This window comes from Drosophila sechellia, chromosome 3R (assembly GCF_004382195.2).
Source record: "Drosophila sechellia strain sech25 chromosome 3R, ASM438219v1, whole genome shotgun sequence".
Lineage (NCBI taxonomy): Eukaryota > Metazoa > Arthropoda > Insecta > Diptera > Drosophilidae > Drosophila > Drosophila sechellia.
The window spans coordinates 29,435,399-29,457,076 of record NC_045952.1 but is presented as its reverse complement, the minus strand read 5'-3'; the positions used below and the strand labels follow the sequence as shown (position 1 = coordinate 29,457,076).

Below are 21,678 nucleotides of genomic sequence, written 5' to 3'. Positions count from 1 at the left end.
TTCCGAGGAGGGTTTATCGCCCATTCGGAGGGGGACCTCAATGCCACTTATTCGGTTATTTTTATATGCTGGGCTTATTATATTACTGGATCTGAGGAATACAATGGAGAGCGGCTTGAAGTGCGGTCTATTGTCATGGTCTAACGTTCTAGTTTCTATGCGTTTGCTATTCACGTTTGAGTCTAGTGACGCATTCGATTTTCCAGACAAAAATAACTATAAAAATATATAGGTACCATATTGGACGTTCTTAAACCGTAATGCATATCACTGTTCATCTTCACTCTTTGTTAAATGTTTTCTTTGTCTTCTTCAGAAACATTTGTTTTCATACGACACTTTTTTTTTGTGAGTAAAGACAGTCCCTTTAAAAGTTTGTGTACTTAACCTCTCAAGATCGCCGTAATGTTTTTCAAAAAAGCACGTGACCATTTTTATGCGATACTTACTAGTGCTTACAAAAGACAGGGGTGAGATCAAAGTCAATATTAATCTTGACAGTTAATGTCATAGTGGGCTACCAAGATACTGTGTTAAACTGTGTTCATACGATGCACTTTTCACTATTCTCAAAAATATGAAAGATAACTTTGTATTCAAATCGGCTGTATAACTTGGGAAGCCAATCGCCCGCATAAGAAATATAAATTAGCTAAACTTTAATTGCTTGAATTGGAATTGAGTGTTTTACTGTTGACTGCATATGAATGAGTGTGGTGCGTAAGAGAGGTATCTGATAGTCTGGTTTGGCATAACATCTTACAATACATCTTACATTTAATCAATGTTAATCAATCAAGAAGTACATTTGTCTCACCATCAAGCATTCCTATTAGCTAAGACCAAATAAAATAGTGTTGCTTGGATGTGTCGTATAAACAGTGGATTTAACGCTTTACAGTAATCGTGAAATCGTACACCATAAACGTGGTAATAGAAAAGCATTGGGGATGGTGATGATAGATTGTCGACATACATAGCGTTGTAAATCTTAATCTGCTCCGCCGGGCTATCTTTATGGCCAAACAGATAAATTGGAATAGAATATGGGGAATGGGGAAACTTCCATTCCCGTTCATTCCCCTCTGTTTGCATTTAGTTAATTATTATTACATCGTGCTGATTTTTACGCTTGACTAGAGAGCTCAAGCGATGTGAAGTTGAAGTGCACCTAAAGTACATAGCTTGGTACAGAGCGGAATAGCAATTTTTACATCTAACCCATACTTATCCGTTAAAGCCAAGGTAAAACATAGTCTCTGCTTTAAAATGTGTTCAAGTTTTTAAGTTATTTTATATTTTTCCCTTCTCAAAAACTACGTAGATAAAATAAATATCATGCACTCATTTGTTTAGCTATTTGTAGCCACCTTTTATTAAACTGTTTTTCATGTCACGTATAAATTTTTCTAATATCGCCCGGGAGTTTTTGCGGAGAGATTCTATAAGTATGCACCTGCAATCGAAAGCTGAGCAATCGCAGACTGCAATTTGTTGGTTTATGACTAGCATTAGAGAAAGTTGTTGTATAAAATTTTAGCTACAGCTAAGGTCAGACACTGAAATAAATTGGCGCAAGCTAGTGTCCTAGTTTCATGTTTATCTATCTCATATGCGAAGTTATCAGAACTTTGTGACGAAAGTTAAATGGTGGCAACCATTTGCGTTAATTTATGGCCGCGTCTGACCTTACCCTAACAAGGTGTAAACTTAAATGGGTAACAGAAGGTCGAAACGAAAATGATAGAAATCAGTGTTGAGCAGCAAGTGCTTCACCCCCTATGAGAACTTTTTGGCGGTGAATCCTGCCCGCACATTACTGGTGGTGGCCGATTTCACAGTCGTCCTGCTCGTTTTGGTTACGGTTGCGGTGTCATTACTGCTGGTGTTGCTGATGTCCTTTGTCGTCGTGGTGCTGCTGCTGTTGTTGTTGTTGTTGTTGCTGCTGCTGCTGCTGCTGCTCCTTGTGACCGTGGTGATGCTGCTGCTGCTGGCACTCATCAAAAGAGGACGACGCGGCGGCATCCGTTCGTTGACCGCATCCAGGCCCTTGGCCTCCGCAAAGGAGTGGATGTGCGAGGATGCGGTCAGTCCTTGCAGAGCTGAGGGTTCATAGAGTCGGGAGGTGATGGAAAACAGCTCAATTAAAATAATAATAATCGGTGTTGCAGTGTCTTGGCAAAAAGTTTCAATTCAACTTAACATGGGGGGTTTATTACTTAGTTATTAATTGAAGACAAGAGAGAACGCTATAGTCGAATACCGCGACCATATTTAAGAAATATCGGTAGAAATTGGGGAAAGAATAATTTTAATACTGTAAGGTGCGGGCGAGATATATTTGTTCGTTTTTTAGGCGCCAGAATGGACGTAAACGTTCTTACGGACGGAGAGACGGATCCTGATAAAGAATTTATATTCTTTATATTCCTTCTGCTAGTGACACACGAATCTAGTATAGAAACGAAGGCTAGTCTGCGATCAGCATTGGTTAATTGTCCGTGATAGGCAAATAATTAAACAATATTTCAGCAAACATCTAGATTTAAACTCGCTACAAATCGAATTGTAATGGCTTTTGACCAGTCTGCCCTTTAGCTTCAATCGCATCTGTTTACGTTGGTTAGTCAATTTAGAAAGATGTGTTCTAAGCGCATCGGCTTCATATTGCTATTGACTCTTCTCTATTCTGCAGTAAAGGTTATTATTTGAAGACACAAATATACACATTTTTAAATGTTAATCCACACTTTCAGATATCCGCCAAGTTTGAATTCACCAACGTCGAATGCAAGTCGTTGGATAAGTCCTTTGACGACTTTGAATATTGCCATCTGAAATCATTCAACCGGAGCTATAAGTATCTGTCGCTTAAAGTCAAACTATTCAAAACGCCGATTATGAAGGTGAAGGTACGCAAGATAATAACATTGGCCACGAATATTGTGTTTGATCCCCGATTTGATTAGGTCCGAGCCATTCTTTTCAAGCGCTACAACGGCTATAAGCCATTCATGTTCAATATCACTGTGGATGCCTGCAGGTTCCTGAAGAATACAAAGTCACATCCGGCAGCCTTGTACTTCTTTGAATTCCTGAAATCGTACTCCAACATGAACCACACGTGTCCCTTCGATGTGAGTACGTCTTAGCACTTTGGGTTGGCTTACTCGAATTGACCGATTCTAGCACGATTTGATTTTGGAGAAACTGGAAGTTGGCTTTGTGAACCATCAAGCAACAAAGGTCTTGCCCTTTCCCGAAGGAGACTACCAACTGGAAACCCACTGGATTGCCTACGACATCGACCGAGCCGTGGTGAAAATATATGGCACCCTCTCCTGATCGGTTAGCTATCACCAAACTGGTAAACTTTGTTGGCATGTGTAAATGATAGACACTAAAAACTATTTTTAATAAAAAAAACTATACCAAACTCATTATATGGGTTCATTGTGATTTTCTGGCTTGGTGGAGCTATTAATTGTTTTGGAATTTGATTTATGTTGCTTATTCAATAGAATATTAATGGGGTTCTGCAAACCCCATCGAAAGATGGGTATAAATTAATGTGGTTTTGTGGTTCTTTTGGCTCTTTCAATTTCAGTAGTCGAGGTAAGAGTTATTTAAACATTAGGTACAATACGAATCAATTCAGAATCTTCCTCAGATATCATCGAAATTCGAGTTCACCAATATCATTTGCAATTCATTGGATACAAAGTTTTCCGACTTTGAGTATTGCTACATAAAGTCGGTTAATCGAAGCTACAAGTATGTGTCGATCAAAGCAAAATTATTTCAAACGCCAATTACAAAAGTGAAGGTATTTCAATAATTCGGTTAACAACGTTTTCGCTTCCACAATCACTGTTCTCAGATCAACGGAGTGATCCTCAAGCGATTTAATGGATATAATGGCTACAGACCTTTCATGGTTAATATGACAGTGGATGCTTGCAGGTTCCTGAACAACACGAAGTCGAACCCGACAGCCAGTTACCTTTATGATTTCTTTAGGCCCTTCACCAACATGAATCACAACTGTCCCTATGATGTGCGTATATCCTTAATTAAACCCGATCTGTGCTTATGTTTCTGGTTTCCTATACAGCACGATCTCCTGATCGAAAAACTACCCATACACTTCGTTAATCAACAGGTGACAAAGGTCCTTCCCGTTCCTGAAGGGGATTACCTATACGAAACGAACTGGATGGCCTACGACATAAGGAGGGCTGTGATCAAGGTGTACGGAACTATATCCTGATTAATTTATAGGCATACGAAAAATCAACAAGTTGCAATTCAACACACACATTACTTCAATTTGATCCTGTATTTTGACTTACCCTCCTTGAGGGAATCCCTTCCGCCGGACAAGGCGCCCACTGGCAGCGCGCCCGTGGGCGTCAGACCCTTCAGCTGGAGCACGCTCTCGGATTCCTCCCTGCGGGAAGTGGGAATATTGAATTATTTAGCTGAATCCAGGGGATTATCGGGGGCATTATGCACCTGAGGATGGAGAAGACGCGCGACATCTTGCCAATGGCCCGAATCTTATTCCGAATTATCTCTTTGCGCAGCGCCGACATGGAAGCTGCGAATTGAGGGCTCGATTAGACGGAATCTCGCGGGGTCACGGGGTAAGTGTAATGGTAATAAAGCAGGGCGCAAGGCAATAACTAAGCTTTTCTATCTTCGCTCAGGCGGTTTTTTTTCGGCTCAGGCATTTTTATGTTTGGCAGTGGGAGTGGCAGTGGCATTTGCATTGGCGGTACTGTTTGGCTTCACTTTGGGCCTGCGCTTAATACCTGGCTTACCTGGCTTACTGGGCGTATTATTGTTATTGTTATTATTGCTCGCGTTCGCCGGCACGAGCACAATTTTCTTGCGGAGCTCTTTTGGTCGTGTTTTGGACGTGTTTTGAGTGGAAAGTTGGTGGTGTTGGTACAGAAATTATTATGGGTGTTGGTAGTAGATTGCAGTTGTCGTATTTCGGTATTTGGTTTCGGAAAATATTTTTAATAGAAGATTAGTTTGTAATTCACGTGTATCCGTATTGGCCCACAACATCCAAAGCACTGCGACATTTACACACAGTCTAGTACGGACAGCGACGCTCTGCGGATCCCCAAACTTACCTTCCTCGAGCTCGTCATCGGGTCCTGCCACCAGCTCATCGTCTGAGCAAATGTTCAGGATGTTGACCAGCATCTCGGTTACCTTTGGATGGCATGGTAAATTTGAATAGGTACAATTATCATGGATAGCTTGATTTCAAATCACCTATAAACTGGGTGGAACCTACCTTTTCGCCCACGAAGGGCAGCGACCAAGTGAAGACGTCCATGAAGTTGGGCAGCCAGTAGGGATGAGGCGAGCAGTTGAACTGGCGGATGTTCATCACGTTGTTCTCGTACTTGAGCACAGCTGCCTTTTGTCAAATGGGTTCGATGGTTGACAAAATCAGCGCGAGCGGAGAAAGAGACGGGGCGAGTGCCGGAGAAAGAGAGGGAAGAGTGGGTATTACGAACGCAGCGCGATTTGAACTCGCACCAGCTCGCAATGCAGCCAAAAAAGATTTCGTTATTTAAAAATAGCAAAGGCGGGAACAACAACAGCAAGATAAATAAACAACCCAGAAAGAGATAGGGCGAGCAGAGGGAGGGAGGTGGAACTATCTCATACCTTGTTGTTGTAAACATCCAGATAATTGGGGGCGGAGAAAATGGTGATCAGCGAGGGGAAGCCCGTAACCTGGTTCTTCCGATACATGCGATACCTGAAGCGGAGGGAGTTCGATACATGATCGTCGATATTACTTGGTACTTCCGATCCTACCCCGCATCCTGGGCCTCGTGGGCCCTGACTATCGACAGCAGGTTGTTCTTCTGCAGGAACTCACAGCAGGCCGAGTAGCTGAAGAAGTAGGAGCACCCGCGCACCGAGTTGTGCGAGAAGAACTCGTTGGTCTTCTCGTTGCCGAAGTCCTCCAGAGGATCCGACCAGAGCAGGTCGCACATGGGCCCGTAGGCCGGCGGTTCCCTGAAGCGATTCAGCTGGGAAAATCCGCACAGATGCATTATATTGTAAACATTTCAGCGCTGCTTTATTACCGTCTTGATGTCGTCGAGTGTGAAAATCTCGGGCGACAGACCGCCGTGAATACAGAGGAACTGCTGGTTCAGGAGGGCGGCGAGGGGCAGGCAGTCGAACGCCTCCATGCAGGCGTCGTAAATACTTTCCGAATACTTGATGATGCCTTCAACAGAGTAATATCAATGAATTAGCGAAGCAAGGAGATTTATTGCATTCATACTCGCACTTAAAAGCGCATTAAGTTCCTGCAACAACAATCGTAAAGTGGCTGAAGCAGCCAGGTTTGCTCATTTTGTAGCTTATGTAAGTCAACAGGAAACTAATCAACTTTCTCATAACTGGCCAGATCTGGCATCAAGTCCAACTTACATTCCTGTTTGAAGGTGAAGTACTCTGTGAGGTGCCTGCACTCGTGATTTCCTCGCAGCAGGGAAAGTGTGGTGGGGTAGGTTATTTTCAGGGACCACAGGTAGAGAACGCACTGAAATTAGATGGAAAACTCAGCGAATAGCTTCGAAAAATATATGTTGCTCTGTTGACCCACCTCAATACTGAAGTATCCCCTGTCCACGTAGTCGCCTAGGAAAAGGTACCTGGTGGTGGCCGGTGGACCGCCCACCTCGAAGAGCTTTACGAGATCGAAGAACTGCCCGTGGATGTCCCCGCACACGGTAATGGGTGCCTCCACGTCGATCATGTTCTTCTCCTCGCGCAGCAGGGCGGCTCCTTCGGTGATGATCCTCAGGGCCACCGCCTCCTCGATCCGCCCCTCCAGCAGAAAGTGCTGGCGCAGGGCGTCGAAGTTGGGCTTTCCGGTCTTCGGATCGTCGTATACCTCCGACATGGTCAGCTTGTGGGTGGGCGGCAGTGGAACATCTGGGGGAGTAAACAAGAAATTAATCAAATTATTAAGTAAAGAGCATCCCGTGATTGTTATCACCCATTTCTAGAACAGGCGCCTGATTCAATTGTTAATTATATCTTGCATCTTATATCTAATATGACGTGAATGGCACATCTCTATGAAAATGGTGTTCCCAGAATTGTTACAGTTGCCCTGAATTTTATCGGTGTAGGCCTGCATTGATAGAATTATAATAAACATTGCTGTCCGACGGCGATGTGGGTTAACGAGGTGCTGCAACTTAGCGCCAATATTCATTTGGTTTGGCCGCTTTTCTTGGCCCGGCTATAAAGAAAACCGAAATTCCGCCAGATGCAGCCACATGAGATTTGTACGCTAATTACAAAATTTGACTGAGTGAATATAAAAGTCGAAAATTGATTGGCACACACAAAACAAACAAACGTAATCGCACACTCACACATCGAAACGCCAGAGCGAACGCCATTTTTAATTGTCATAATTTGGGTAAATGTCTCGAATTTTGACGCAATGGCCAATAAAATGCCAATGTGCTGCAGTTCTTGCTTGTTATGGGTGCTCGAAGATAATTAAATTAATTTTTATGGACCCAATAAACCAAAGAACAAAAGCGAGCACCGCTTTTTCATTTAAGGGTTTAAAGTTACGATGCCGAATAATTGATTAATTAAAGCACTTTTCTGGCAGTTGCATCGGAATATATGGGTTATTATATATAAATTATATATATATAAATTTATATAATTTTATATAATATATATAAATTATTTATATATAAATGTTGGCCATAACGCATTTAGTATGGTCTGTAAAATAAATCAAAACTTCCATCAAGATCTTTTTTTGAAATAAGCTAAATTTACATGAGCTGCAAAATGTTTTCTTTTCTATGTTTATTTCCATTTGAAATGCCCATTTATTGGTTTTTAAACACGAAAACTTAACGATAGATGTACTGCTCCTCGAGAAGGTGCAGCCATGCTATTGTTTTGAAAATTACAAGCATGACTTCCCAATTCTCAAAACACACTTTTCGAAACGCTTGCCTCCGCTGACCGAAATGTTCAAAGGGAATAATTTGTGAAACCCTCAGTTTTGACATTAATGACGGCGGTCAGCACATCGGAATGCCATTGAAGCATGATCGCATGTCATTAAAGATACAATCGCAGGAGGGAATCGTGCTTGGGATAATGCTTGATTGGGCTCCGTAGTGCCCATAGAGAGTAGAGATGTTTACCATCGACCATGCGCTCCCTGGTTTTTGTGTACTGCATTTTCTGTTTGTTTCCACTGGCGGCTGTCGGGGATTTCGAGGAATTCGACGAGGACTTTGCCGATTTGTCTGAACTAGAACTTTTTGATAGCGATGATTTCCTCGTCACCGAACTTCGCGTGGAGGCCGCCGACATGATGCTTGATTATTTATTCGGCCCCTGCTTTTTGTTAAATTTTTATTTATTTTTTTATTAATTTTTCTGCGTTCTGTTGGTGCTGATTTTCGCGATGCCTTAGCTCGATATATATTTTTTAATGGCTTGACTGTTGCTGGTGCTGAAAGTGTTACTAACACAGGAATTTAGATAATTATACGCCTTTGCCTAGCGTCTTTATGGACGACGAGACACCAACACAGCAGCACACAAAACACACAAATATATTTAGGCAATAAATAAAACTTGTTGTTATAATTTGTATAGCTGTGGACTTTCTTGTATTTTTAGCCAGGCAATGCCAATATAGCGAGATAGAGACAACTTTGGCCCGCGGCGCACACGAAACAAATGGTGAACAATTAATATTTCAATTTGCTGCAATTATTCAGAGACGTATTAACTTTTCATTAAGTCATCACATTGTTTAACGGATGCTTTTGGCAAAGGGTAAGCAGCACTTAATTGAGACGGAAAATTGCTCGTCACTTTGTGCTAATTGCCCACAAAGCGAGCGACTACGAAAATAGCAATGGATTTGCGAATCGACGGCCAGACAGGCCACACATATATCACTTTGGTCACACTTTGTTTGCAGTTCGCCGTTTGCCGTTTGCCGCTTGCGATTATTGTTATTATTTTCGGGCTAATCCTTTGGGGATTCTCGGGGCCTTAGTCGCGATGATTTCTACGGGACACGACGCAACGCATTTCCCAAGTTGGCGCGACGCGATTTTCCTCGAAACTGAGCGAAATTCGCTGGCATCGTTTGGCATTCAGAAGACCCAATTTGAAAGCCCGAAGAAGATCGGCTGAGATCGGCCGATCTCACGCCCTTGACTCCCACTCTCCGCCGAAATTGAAAATATAAATAAGATACACCCCGCTCTCGTAGGGTTCCATCTATTTGTTTATTTTATTGGGTTAATGTCACACACGCACTCTGGTCTCATCTTCGTATCACTGCCCTTCTGCGATCGTCGACTGGGCGGGCGACTGACTGCTCGACCTTCACAGACATTTACACATCTGTGATATGTCCACCCCATCCCCATGCCCATTTCCACCTCCATGCCCCATTCCATGTCCACATCCGCTCTCAATGATTTTCAACTTGACCGTGATATTGATTGTGTGTGCGTGCGTCGTGCGTCCGTGTGTGTGTGTGCGATTGTGTGTGTTTGCCAGAAATCGGGCGCCAATAGGTGGGTGTCGCTATAATTATAGTCTTGACTTTGTGCGCGCCTCGTGCAAAAGTATATGCGATCTACAATTAAAAGGGGGTGTTTCGGTTCGAATAAAATTTATATTTGAATCAAATAAAATATTAAAAAAAATAAGCAATCAAAAATTTGTATCTAAATTAAATATTAAATAAATACAGCTTTTTTTTAAGTACTTGCAATAGTATAGTAAGTTGATTTTTGTGGTAGCGCATTCGAGGTTCTGCTTTTCATTTGAATGCTTCGCTGGTGAAACCGATTTCATGCAACTTTTATGCGAAGCGTGGCAATATTTGAGCAACTATCTGTGGGATGGCCACATAAAAAACACAGTCACAAACAATATGTGTGTTTTGCCCCGTCAATGTTGTTTGTCGCGATGGTCAATTGATATGTACGATTTGGCTGGGGAAGCGCTATATCGCTCGACAGCCAGTTCCATAATATATGCTGGGAAGGATGGGTCGCCCGATTTCGGTCGCTCGGAATCGGAATCTCCGAATCGGAATCCATTGCAATGCCAATGCACCCGCTGCCAGCCAAATGCGCATCGATGGCACTTGGATTTTCGATTTGGCAAAGAGCGGAGACGATTTTACTTGGACGCCCCCGCGAATTCGCAAGTCCCAGAGAGACAAAAGCGAGTCACACGACCGCCGCAGACTAGAAAGAAATACTTTCCGGTGCTAACCAGTGGGTGGGATTGGATTCGAGGGGGCTGTAAGTGTTTTAAAAAGGGGCGTGGAGGGGTGCGGTGGGCGGACCGATGAGAGCATTGCATTCCCATCGCGAAATTTTGGCAAAAGCGCTGACAGCTCAGCCCAGTCCAGCCCCCCATCCTTCTGGGGGTATCCAATGGCAATACGGGGTATTTAACTTTAGAAAGTGCCGCCGAGGAATAGAAGAGCTCAATAGGTGTCACTATTTATTTTCAATCACTAATATGTTTCAGATTTCACGTTTGTGATTGCATTTAAATTGGTATTTAAGTTTATGGTTTATTTAAACGCAGAGCGCGTAATAGTTGGTTGCAAATTAAATATCAATTCGGGTATAAAATATATACACCACCTTTACACCAAAACCGTGTGTTTCCGATCTGCGGCTATTAAAATAGCCCCAAAATGCCGTTGGCAGCGCATTTTAGGCGCAATTAGGAGGCGAGGCAACTGCGGTCAGCTGGCCGAGATTAAGTGGCCGACACCCGCAATTGATTCACCTCAAGATTATCTAAACTAGAGACTAGCCGATCGCCACGGCTAGAGCAAACGATGGGGATTTGCTGAATTATTTGCCAGTCAAGTTGAGTCAAGTTGTTCGCATTTCAACAGATTTCGCGCCTGACACTTTGAACACCCGTTTCGTCATGTCGGCATGTCACTTAGTCTTCGGGCTGATATACATTTTCTGCGTTGGACATGGCCAAAATAGAAGTGCCAAAATAGCAATCGCCGCGCACTAGCCGAGTATTTTTAAAACAATGTTTTTTATGCTCGCACGCAGAAAGCCGAACGGCGCTTCCTCTCTTTTTGCGCATAAACAAAACGGCAGTGAAATAAAAAGATAATATTGACACGCAACGCAAACATTTCATTCATTGTTTTAACTTTTTCGGCAATCGCAATTGTTGCTGTTTTTTGTTTAGCTTCTGGCGCTGTATAAACAATTCATTTGAGTTATGTGACCACAGGCATGGGGTTATGTGTGAATGATGGCCCATTTGTGGGCTATTCGGTGGCTGGCAGAAGGAAGCAGCAAAGCAAACACTTCCTCCGGGCCAGCACTTCATTTAAATTAATTATTTGCATTGATTTCCAAGCAAATAAATTGGGGCAAATGTCCGTGAGGAAAGCTCAGCAGATTCAGAAACCCCGACGAAAAGCTCTTTTCTTTTCTTCAAAACGAACGGCTCTGCTCGGGAAAACTGCGCCCACACTTTTCCGGGAAAAACTCCTTATGTCTGCGGCTGTCGTTTTACAAATTGATAAACTTTTCAGCTATCAGTGCTTATGTATCTTTCTGGTCCAAGCCTTCGTTCCCTCTTAACCTTTGACCCTTTCCTTAGAACCCTCTGCCCCACGTCATTGTTTTCCCTGCTGAGTGCCAAACATTTGCCAGGCCGTAAGTTTTTTGCGCTCACATTTGTTTGCTTGGGATTTGCCAAAAAAGAACCGGAGCCAAAAACTTCAGATATAAAAAGGCAGCAGAAATTTTATTGAATTGATTTATTGACTTACTTATTTGGGCGCTCAGCGCTCATAGATAAGCGCCGGGAAAACCTTTTCTCAATTTTCTTTGTTTTCCTGCTGTCAGTTGGCAGCAATAACAAGGGCCCAAAGTAAATATTTAGTTTTCATTTATACAATTCTCCCCCAGCCGCGGTCTTAGCCTCTTTGTTTGGGGCCAATTTTGTGTTTAACTTTATTGAGGGTTAATGCAGGTCCATAAAAATCTTGTTAATTGAAAGTAACCAAGGGAATTTACTTACACTGGCATATTATGTTATTGATAACAGTAGCAACAATTTAAGCTGAATGCTACACTAGACTCGCAATGACTTCAACTCTTATTTTTGCAATTTTGATAAAAGATCAACTACAAAACCAACACAATAACAAATAAGCTCGGCCATTTGTTCAAGTTATCAGCTTTCACTTAAAACACTCGATAAGTTATAATTCTGTACACATTTGACACTTTTATGAAATAGCAAAATAGACTCGAGTGGTTGCAAAAATAGATTTTCGGTGAATGAAGTGAAACTCAAACAGGTAATTGCCTTCGGGAATGGGAAGAATTTCAGTTACTCGGTGATTCAGAAAGCCAATGGGCAGCCTTTCCAGAATTAAGTCACTCTAAGCATGGTTAAAAATTAATAATTTCATATATAATAATTTCACTTCACTTACCGAGTAGGGACACGAGTGGTTCATATTGGAATACGCGGAAAATGATTCGAGTATATATTTCATGACCGGGTTAGATTTCGGACTCTCAATGAATTTGCATGCATCTACTGTTATGTTGTAGAGAAAAGGCCTGTATCCGTTGAGTCGTTTCCACATTACGAAATTTACCTGTAAGCAATTGAATTATCATTATTCATTATCATGAAATCCAATCAGCCTGTTTACTAATTGAATTACCTTCATGTTCGGCAGCGGAATTTGATGTAATTTATACTTTCCGGAAAAATATTTGTAGCTCCGATTTATCGACTTTAAGTAGCAGTACTCGAATTCCCCAACTCTCAGGTCAAAAGAAGTGCAGTTTAAGTTGGTAAATTCAAAACGAGAATTTATCTTGAATAAATGTTAAGATGTAATGTTATTGTTAAAATTTATTTTGAAATTTTACGCACTTCCATGATTGAATAAAGCATCGAAATGGTCAACATCAGGTTAATTCCCTTGGCGCTCATCTTCCATTTTTGGCTAACAACTCAGTACTGACTTTTTGTGCGGAAGTCAAAATTACAGTCGAAATATTGAATGATTATAAATTCATTAGAGTGATTTGCCTTATTTGGCCTAATAACCGATTGCATTAAATCGCTTATCAGATCGTAAAGCAATAATTACGACTTTTAGGAGCACGAGTTAAATGTTTTTAAATTATTAATAATTATCCTTATTATCTGTTTGATATATTGATCCAATATTATCGAGAAATAGTAATTGTTTACCTTTTATGTTATCAAAAGGTTATGTTATCAAAATGGGCTAACGGATGCACAATAAAATTGCGGTTATCCTTATATATCGGACACCCTTCCATCAATCCTCGATTACCTCGTTTTGGCAGCCGTTTTGACCACTTTTCCGCCCCGGGTCAATAGCTACGATGTGGAATCTATCGCCATGCTCATCACGTGGGGCGCATTAATTTGCCCACATGATAAGCAGGCAAACCGATCGATTGCCCGAATTGGTGTGGGTAATGCAACTGCCGCTAGATTTGCTTTATATGAGCTGCCAATTGGTTGCTCACGTAAATGATTTTCATTTTCCAATCATAACATTACGCGTGCCTGCACTGCCAATACTCACCTGCCGGGGAAAATATGTGGAAATCCGGTGAGCTGAGGGAATCCGTAAACATTTGCGGCACTCGCAGTTTCGCTGCCGCTGATTACAATGCGGTGAATTGAATTAACATATTGGCCGGCGGGCGGAATTATGGCTTTGCAAGCCGAATCCCGAAAGCCGAGGTAGCGGGATATGGCTTAAACTGTCTACAAATAATTTTTCGATGGGCGGTGGGCGGGCGAGATTGCCATTATTTATGGGCCCCGTGCATGACTTGTTTGCTTTTTGTTAATGACGAGGCGAAAGTATAAAGCACAAAGTGCCGACAATTGGCAGCAGCTGAAACCGGAGCGGGATCCGAAGGATCCCAAGGATCCCAAGCTGGGAAGCTCGCAAAAAAGTTAATTAAAAGTGCAATCAAGCAGCAGCCCGGACCGCAGAAAGAAAGAGACGGGTAGGGGCCACAGCGAGAGAGAGAGAGAGGGAGAGATGGTAGGGCATCAGGTCCTTAACGATGCTGACATTTTGCCTGCAACGGAGACGACAAAAAATGGATGAAGAAAAGCAATTTCCACACTGCGAACTTATTTTCAAATGAGTTAAAGGTTGGAAATTGCAAATTACAGTATACTTTTAGAACCATTTACATTTCTTATATGAACCATTTACAATTTATGGGATTTATTCGCTAATCAACACTCATGAACGATATCTATATGTTTATGATCCTTTCCACACTTTTTTTCAGTGCATCCCAGCATGGCTGTGGGGTCATGTGTAGCACGTTGTACATAAGTTCCATCTCAAATACGAGCATGTCCAGGTGGGTGGCATTGGAAGTGGTGAGTGGGGTTGTGCCTACCTGGCGCATCGCACAAATTGCTGCAATTATAGACGCCATAAATTATAACAACTTAAAGCTTAGGTAAACGAGCAAAGCCAGAAAATAGACGAAATGACAAGAGGAGTGGTTGGGCGGAAGCGGAAGAGAATGAGATGAGACTTCGGAAAATGCATTTAATTGATTTCACTGCTCGTCCTTGGCTTTTCCCGACAGGCAATATCATTTTTATTGCTTCTCATTCCCACGCGCACTGTTTCAGCACTTTTTTCAGGTGCCAAAGTTCCGTTGATTATGATTTATGGGATGGAACTGCAGACGATAAAATAAGTTCATGACTTGGAACCTTGCAAGATTAATATATTAGTTTTAGTGCACTCGCTCATGGGTCATTTGACACGTTGTCAGCGATTACATATTTTTAAAAAGGTTATCCAATTTTTGAAAATAACTCCTTTTTGAATTGGTGGATCCAAGGGAGCTCAGCTCTAATTGAGTTACACAGAAGACGTCAATGCTCAAATAAATGTGTCTGCACCCAATAGCCCCTGCGTGGGGAATTCTTGTGGTTTTTGAACTGTCAACACACCAATTAATTACCCATTAGGACCGCTTCATTGTTGGTCCCCTGAATGCCTGCGATGACTGCGGTTGTCATAATTACTAGCCCGATCGCTCAGTTCAACTGGCTGGGCATCTGGAATACGGAGTTGCAGGTTGTGGTTTCGTTCGACCCCCCAGACCGGCATCCCTTTGACCCCGGGTTCCTGTAGCTAATGTCCCATAAAAGACGTAGACAGGCGAAAATATATCGAGTAATTACGAACTCTGACCTTGGTAGTGAGTGAGAGTGGCTCTCAACATTTGATTCAATTTCCGCTGAGCTTTGCTTGCGGGCGGCCAATTAAAAATAATTTAATAGCCCGTTGTAATAATTCCGTTTCCACTTCTTGGCTCTGACAATTTTAATGGCCATACCTCTCGGGTTTTACTGTGGCAAGTCTCGCGTCTTCTCCTAGTCGGCAAATCATATTTATTTATTAAATCTAATTGCATTTTCCGGGCAGGAAGATGGAAAAATCGGTCGGAAAGGCAACCGACAGCTGTGGTATGTCTTGCAAACATTATATATATTACCTTTTCTATATATTTTTTAAAGGTTTTCTCTAAACCTTTTCAAATAAGCATGATTATTGATACGATGAAATGTTGTAATTTATAAATGAATTTATTCAGTCAGCCCTCATAAGTATCAAATTTTGGGTAAAAGCGAGAGATACTCGGCATTTCAATTACGAATTGAGCTTGCTCTTCCAATTCCATTTTCCGAGTTTCCCAGTTTCCCGGAATGATATTTCTGTGTTTTGGGCTTGTGTGCCGTGCACTTTGCAACAGCTGCAGATGAAAATTGCAAATGAAACTTAGCCGTGCTCAGCTGAAGTAAGCCGAAGTGGAATGGAGAGGAGTGGATTGGAGTCCTGTGAACTGAAGTGGGGTAAGCAGGACTTGCAAGTGCCTCTGAACTGGCTTCAGATCCTACGGTCGATGCACAAATCAACGTTAAGAGCATGTAACTCGCTCACACACACATACCACTACCCACACACACACGCACACGCACGAGTATAGAGTCCTTTCGGTGGCCTTTGCACTTGTGATGGTGTCAAAGTTGCATGTTATTGCATCAACATTATTTCTTGCTCTCCGAACGTGCGCTCGTGTGCGTGGATGTGCGCCATAAAGTACACTGGTGTGGGTGCATGTTTACAACGGGAATTAGGGTGCAACACAACACATGTACAAGCTGCAATTAGGACACATAACTCTCACCAGCCTTAATAGCTGGCATTGGAGGGCAATTAAGGCCGACCCACATCGATAATCAAAAATGTATAATATCTTATTGGGTAATTATAATAGATAATAGGGAATATCTTTTTGCGCTATCAATTATATCCAAAAAAAAAAAAGAAAACTACATTACTGCCGGTAATTCTCAGCTTTTGCTTGAAGGAAATTTCACTTATTTACTTAAGACAAAGTAACTGCCTTCTAATAGCCTGTTATCCACCCTAATTTCCAACGATATGTACGATACTCGCAAATGTTTTCGGCTTTGAGGTTTCTTTGCGGTGTGCCCCTTCTATCGGTTTTGGCCACAACTTTTTGCCATCATCGTGCACTGATTAATTGCATTTCAAGTGCTGGTGGGCGTGGGTCGGAGGTCAGGAGTGCAACCACAAGTGCAAACGAGCCAATTCATTAGCACCATTCGACACAAAATCCGAATTAACCCCATCTCGGACGGACGGGTCGTCCGTCCGGTTAAGTCGGAAACTCACTTTTAAAATTGCTCATAAACTTTTTCAATTTCAGCGGGCGCAAAAAATATTGGCGGAAGCGGTGGAACCGGAAAACCGGAAAAACAAGCAACTTGCCGGAGTGCTTAACCAACATGCTGAAAATGTAGACATCAACCGCACACGAAGCGAATGGCCCAAATGAAGTGGAACTTCTGGGGGCCACAAGCCCCAGTGAGCCCCCTCGAAATCCCTCTGTGGCAGCTATTTTATGCGCAATGCGTGCCCCGACTGCAGGGCAGGAAGAACACAAATCGAAGATGGAGTGGAGTGCCAACAATCGGCAACAACGCAGAGAGTCAATTGTTTTTCAGTCCCTTGGGTTAGAATGTGGCCAACATATTATTGTCATCCGATGAGGCCGCAAATTTAATACAAATCAATGGAACTTTCAAGTTTAATGTTTCCTTTTACTTCTTATGTTGTTATGTACTAAAATAGACATTCAGAATTCGATAGGCTTGGGAAGAAATATATAATCAATTAACTATAATTGAATAGTGTGTGGACTGCTTGCCATCATGGACCGCACAATCATCATTACCATCAGAGCTACTTCCCAAACTCCCGAGGGTCTGCTCCTCCGATTCTCGGACCGCTTTTCCACCTTCCCGACTGGCACAACTTTAATGCTCTACACCTTTTCCGTGTGGCAACATCGTACACTTTTGATGGGAAAAGTTTAATAGCTTTCGACAATAAAACTTCACCTATTATGTAACAAAGCCCAGAACTGAACAGAACGCTTACCGCCAACGACTCCATCGTTTGCCCATCCCGCAGCCCCCAGGTTCCTGTCGATCGACTCACGGGCTAGTGCTACACTGAGAGGAAGATAGTGCAACATAATAATATGAGAAGTAAAGCATATATTACTTAAAGAAGGTAAGTGCCTGGTATATGGTGATAAGAAATACTGATAAAAAACCGCATTGGACTAACTTTCATTTTTCCAAGTGTAAATTCCAGTGCATTGGTAGTATCTTCACTACCACCATACTTTATTGGCTGCTACCAAAGAGGCCCTGAAATAGACAAGAAATCGGGGAGAAATCCCAATTTGAATGCAGCACATGCGGGGCCGACGGCCCCTAAAGTTCCGTCCGTAGCCCCCACTCCAAGCCTCCCACTCAGCCATTGGCACTCCGCAATTCCAAACCCAATCCCATTGGGGGCCTGGCTTTTATTGCGCGCTGGCTCATTGCCTTCCAATATTAAATTTCGGCTTAGCAGCCGGGTTAAAGGCTCTGTTTCTTGGCTTTTCCTGTGTGGGTTATCTTCGACTTTCCATCTGGCCATGTTTACTTGGGCGCCCCGCTGAATGGCTCTATTTTGGCCGATCATCTGAGAATGCCCATGCATATAATTAAATTTTTGTGAATGTTTATTAAAATTGTTTGTGCCGAAAGTTTGCTGCTTTTTAATGAAAAAATTGCTCTTGCATCCGAAGAAAAGCGAAAGCTAGTCGAGGATAAAGTTTTTTGCTGCCAAGTCACTAATGTTGTTTTACTTTTCTACTGCGCTCGAGCATTAAAATACTTGGGCATTACTTTTGCCTGATGAAGGAAACAATTTGCATTGCAAACGGGAGGAAAGCGAAAAGTAAAATTGATTATCATTATAATTGTAAATTGTTTTGCGAGTCGACATTTGAAGTTATTCCCACAAATCCCTCTGTATCTCGATTGGTGACAGTGGCAGGGGAGGTGCTCAATTCTGATTTCACATAGTTCTCTTCTCGGTCAGAGAAAATTCAATTTCGACAACTCATGCGTTTAATAAGCTTTTCCTTTCTGTTTTCTATATTGAAATGGGAAATGGGAGTGGGAAGAACGAGGGAAGCCCGAGCCAGGAACATATCCTTTTAACCCATTTAAGTTATCCGAGCCCCGCAGCTGTCACAGTCTGGCGATTTTGGGTCCTTTGTCTTTGGATTTCCTCCTTTTCCCCAGCCGTGTCGAAGGTCAGCTTCTGTCGGACGTGGGCCCACATTCACCCAAATCGAGTGACACCCCCACAATGGAGCTCTTACTGCAAAATTTATTGTTTCCCAATATATGCAAAATATGTCGGTACTCCCTAAGTGAGACTTACGATTCAAACTTACCCATTTCTGGGCTAAGTACAGCGGAAATGCTTACTTTACTGAGAATATATATTAGAATATATTGTATCATAAAGTTCTGTATAGTATTTATATTTATACAACAATTAAGAAGAACATTAAATAAGTCAGGAGGCCAAACGTCTTGGATTACTGACATGCTTAGAACTCTATTTTTGGGTTTGCACCGAATAAATTTTTAAAGTTCCCTATTTCAGTAATGGGTAAGAATATTCCGTGATGGAGAGCAGGCATATCCTTGGAAACCCCAGCTCAATGAGTGTCTGTGTTGCGGTTGCCGCAATTGAATGTGTCCTGTTATTGCTGCTGATGCTGCTCCTGCGACTCCTGGCAGCAGAATTTTGACACAAAATGTGAAATTTGTCCGTCAGTCACTGGGGAAATTTCGTCCTGTTCGAGGGGTATCCTTTTCGGGGCTCGGAGGTGGGGAAATGTCCTGGCACACGTGCTCGTGATGCGAGTACAACGGTATCGCTTGCCGCAATGCCGCTTCTAACAATGACAAGCATATTTCCCAACTCAGCCCTTCGCATTTCTGGTCCTTGTTTGCCTGTTTGCCTTTTCGAGTGGAGCAACTTTACACATTTGGCAGTTTATTTATATCCTCGCATCCTGGATCGGGGCCCAAAGTTTATGCCAGTGCAATATCATGAAGTAGAGCAACTTTTCGGAAATTCGCAAAAGTTGGGTGGGCTTAGTGGGTGCAATAAAATAAGCTTAGAGATTGCCCAGAACTTGAATTTAGTGTTGCCCAATCGAGCTCATGTGGCAAGGTTGCATGCTCTCCTGAATTTAGAGAAAATCAATTTCGAATGCATACCTAGCATATTTTAATGGTGAAAGTTTAAAGTATAATTAATTAAGCACTTAAGCCAACGAGTTGGAATTTATGTGAATGCTTAGACTTAAAATCAGCTTTTATAAAGTGCTTCAAGCAATTATCTTTAAATGTGCTTTAATTGAATTATTTATTTAGTGGCTACAGGTTAAATGTGTTTTTCTCAAATATATTCTTCTGCATAAACCCGAAAAGGCCAACTGATTGTTAGCCAAACTAGCAAAATAACGTTGTTTAAAGAGCCATTGCTGCGGAAGCTATGCAGATGGAAAACAGATATGATTACCGCAATAATATTCGCCATTGTTGATTCGATTCGATTAAATTCTCTGCGTCTCTGTTGGTATCGTTGCGGGAAAGTGTTGCCGATCGATTGATTTAAATGGCTTTGAAATGCGAGCTGTGTCGTGGTGTTGGCTTACTAATTGTTGGAACAGCTCCGTCTGGTTAGTCGACTTGGGAAAGCTTTTGTCTCGAAAGGTTAGCCAAGTAGTGGGCCAAATTAAATGTTATCAGACAAGGGACAAATCGGTCTGCCAAAGAATACGAAATCCAATTTATTCGTCTGACAATTGTCCTGCTGAAGGGATCAATATCAATGGCCGCCCTGCATGTGTGTCTGCCTTTCTTTTGCAATTGAAAACTGCACTGGGAGTTCATTTTACGCTCTGCCAACTACAATTGGCCAAAAAGCACTTGGTCATGCTCTCAAAATCCAACAAACTTATGCAAATGCGAGCCACCGAGCTTGTTGTTCCTGTGCAATTTAAATGCGTTTAGCGTTTAAAAGTTGAAATCGCTTCCTATTATGATGCTATTATTGTTAGGACGAAATTCGGTAAGCGGCTTAACTGAATTTTCCAACTGGCGACAACACACAAAACAAATTTCAAACTATGTATTTACTTAAGGCATCAGGCATCAGATTGTGTTGCCATTGTTGTTCGCCCTGCTCGGCATTTTGGCTGAAAAAATAAGTTGACACATTTTCTGATTGTTTACAAATTTGGGCAGTCATGCAGAAGCGGTCGGTCCTTGGTCCTTGGTCGTTCGGAGGCCCTGCCAGGACCTTGGCAGGACCTCCCTGCTCGCCAAAACTTAAACCTAACTTTGCATAAAGGCATGTGGCAGGGATTTATATCCACTACACTATAGGTTTTTCGGCTCTTCTCCCCAATGCTTGTGTGTCTATGTGTGTGTTTATGTGGTGGCAAAAACTTGGCCTGGAATGAAGGGTTAGTTTTCGCTCGTTTTATTTGCGAACAAAAACGCAAACATGAAAGCAAAGATTTAGTGCGTGTCGGCATGAACTTGGATTGTCTGCAGATGTATTGTTGGGATTTTCCGGGGGCAGACAATGATATTCCTGGTGAGTTTCTTACCAGAAGCATCTTTTGCCAATTCGGTTGCGAGTTTAAGCCCTTGCCGCTGGCCAGGCAATGAATATTTATGGTTCCTGAATATCCAGGATATCCATGAGTGTGTCTACATAGGTAGGGAAAAAGGGACCAGGTGTATCTTTCTATTTAGCAAGGTTATCCACAGCTGACAGGCTCGACATTTTAAAAGGAAAACAACATTAATAAAACATTGTCTAGGGATTCGAAATCCATTAGCTATTAGTTGTGGCTATTTTTCTGTATTGGAAATCGAAAACTGTACACGGTTCTTCTTTAAACTTTCCACCTACCTAATTGTATTAGTTATTAATCTATCAAAAGGCCAATGTAGGTGTAATTAAACATTTGCAGAGTTAAGTTCAAGGGTCCATTCTAGTGTCATCGCCTTATTAACCTAAGCTAACCTTCACCCATTTTTCCCAAAAGTGTGCGCCAATCCTCG

At 42.2% G+C, this 21,678-nt stretch overlaps 3 protein-coding genes across 6 annotated transcripts; 1 reads left to right on the top strand and 2 right to left on the bottom strand.

Moving 5' to 3' along the window:
* Positions 1-1,344: 1,344 nt before the first annotated feature.
* Positions 1,345-9,164, bottom strand: LOC6612937 (serine/threonine-protein phosphatase 2B catalytic subunit 1). Of its 4 annotated transcripts, XM_032723296.1 has the most exons (13): positions 9,009-9,164; positions 8,229-8,554; positions 6,647-6,978; positions 6,472-6,583; positions 6,120-6,265; positions 5,845-6,062; positions 5,692-5,785; positions 5,312-5,437; positions 5,145-5,226; positions 4,824-4,901; positions 4,516-4,600; positions 4,353-4,450; positions 1,345-2,102 (listed from the first exon to the last, which is right to left on the bottom strand). In XM_032723296.1, the coding sequence occupies exons 2-13, from the start codon at positions 8,398-8,400 to the stop codon at positions 1,780-1,782; spliced, it is 1,866 nt and encodes a 621-aa protein (XP_032579187.1). In that variant the 5' UTR covers positions 8,401-8,554; positions 9,009-9,164; the 3' UTR covers positions 1,345-1,779. The 4 variants fall into 4 exon arrangements, with proteins under 4 accessions (XP_032579187.1, XP_002037429.1, XP_032579188.1 ...); XM_002037393.2 differs by lacking the exon at positions 9,009-9,164 and having other exon boundaries at positions 8,229-8,987; XM_032723297.1 differs by lacking the exons at positions 4,824-4,901; positions 9,009-9,164 and having other exon boundaries at positions 8,229-8,987.
* On the top strand, positions 3,556-4,307 carry LOC6612938. The gene is given in 4 exon segments (XM_032723305.1): positions 3,556-3,615; positions 3,671-3,820; positions 3,881-4,057; positions 4,115-4,307. Coding segments are annotated over 4 exon segments (543 nt in total). The 3' UTR covers positions 4,271-4,307.
* Positions 9,165-12,328: 3,164 nt separating the features above from the next.
* Positions 12,329-13,065, bottom strand: LOC6612936. The gene is made up of 4 exons (XM_002037392.2): positions 13,006-13,065; positions 12,791-12,946; positions 12,554-12,721; positions 12,329-12,499 (listed from the first exon to the last, which is right to left on the bottom strand). Exons 1-4 carry the CDS (start codon positions 13,063-13,065, stop codon positions 12,344-12,346), a joined length of 540 nt encoding a protein of 179 aa, XP_002037428.1. The 3' UTR covers positions 12,329-12,343.
* Positions 13,066-21,678: the final 8,613 nt, after the last annotated feature.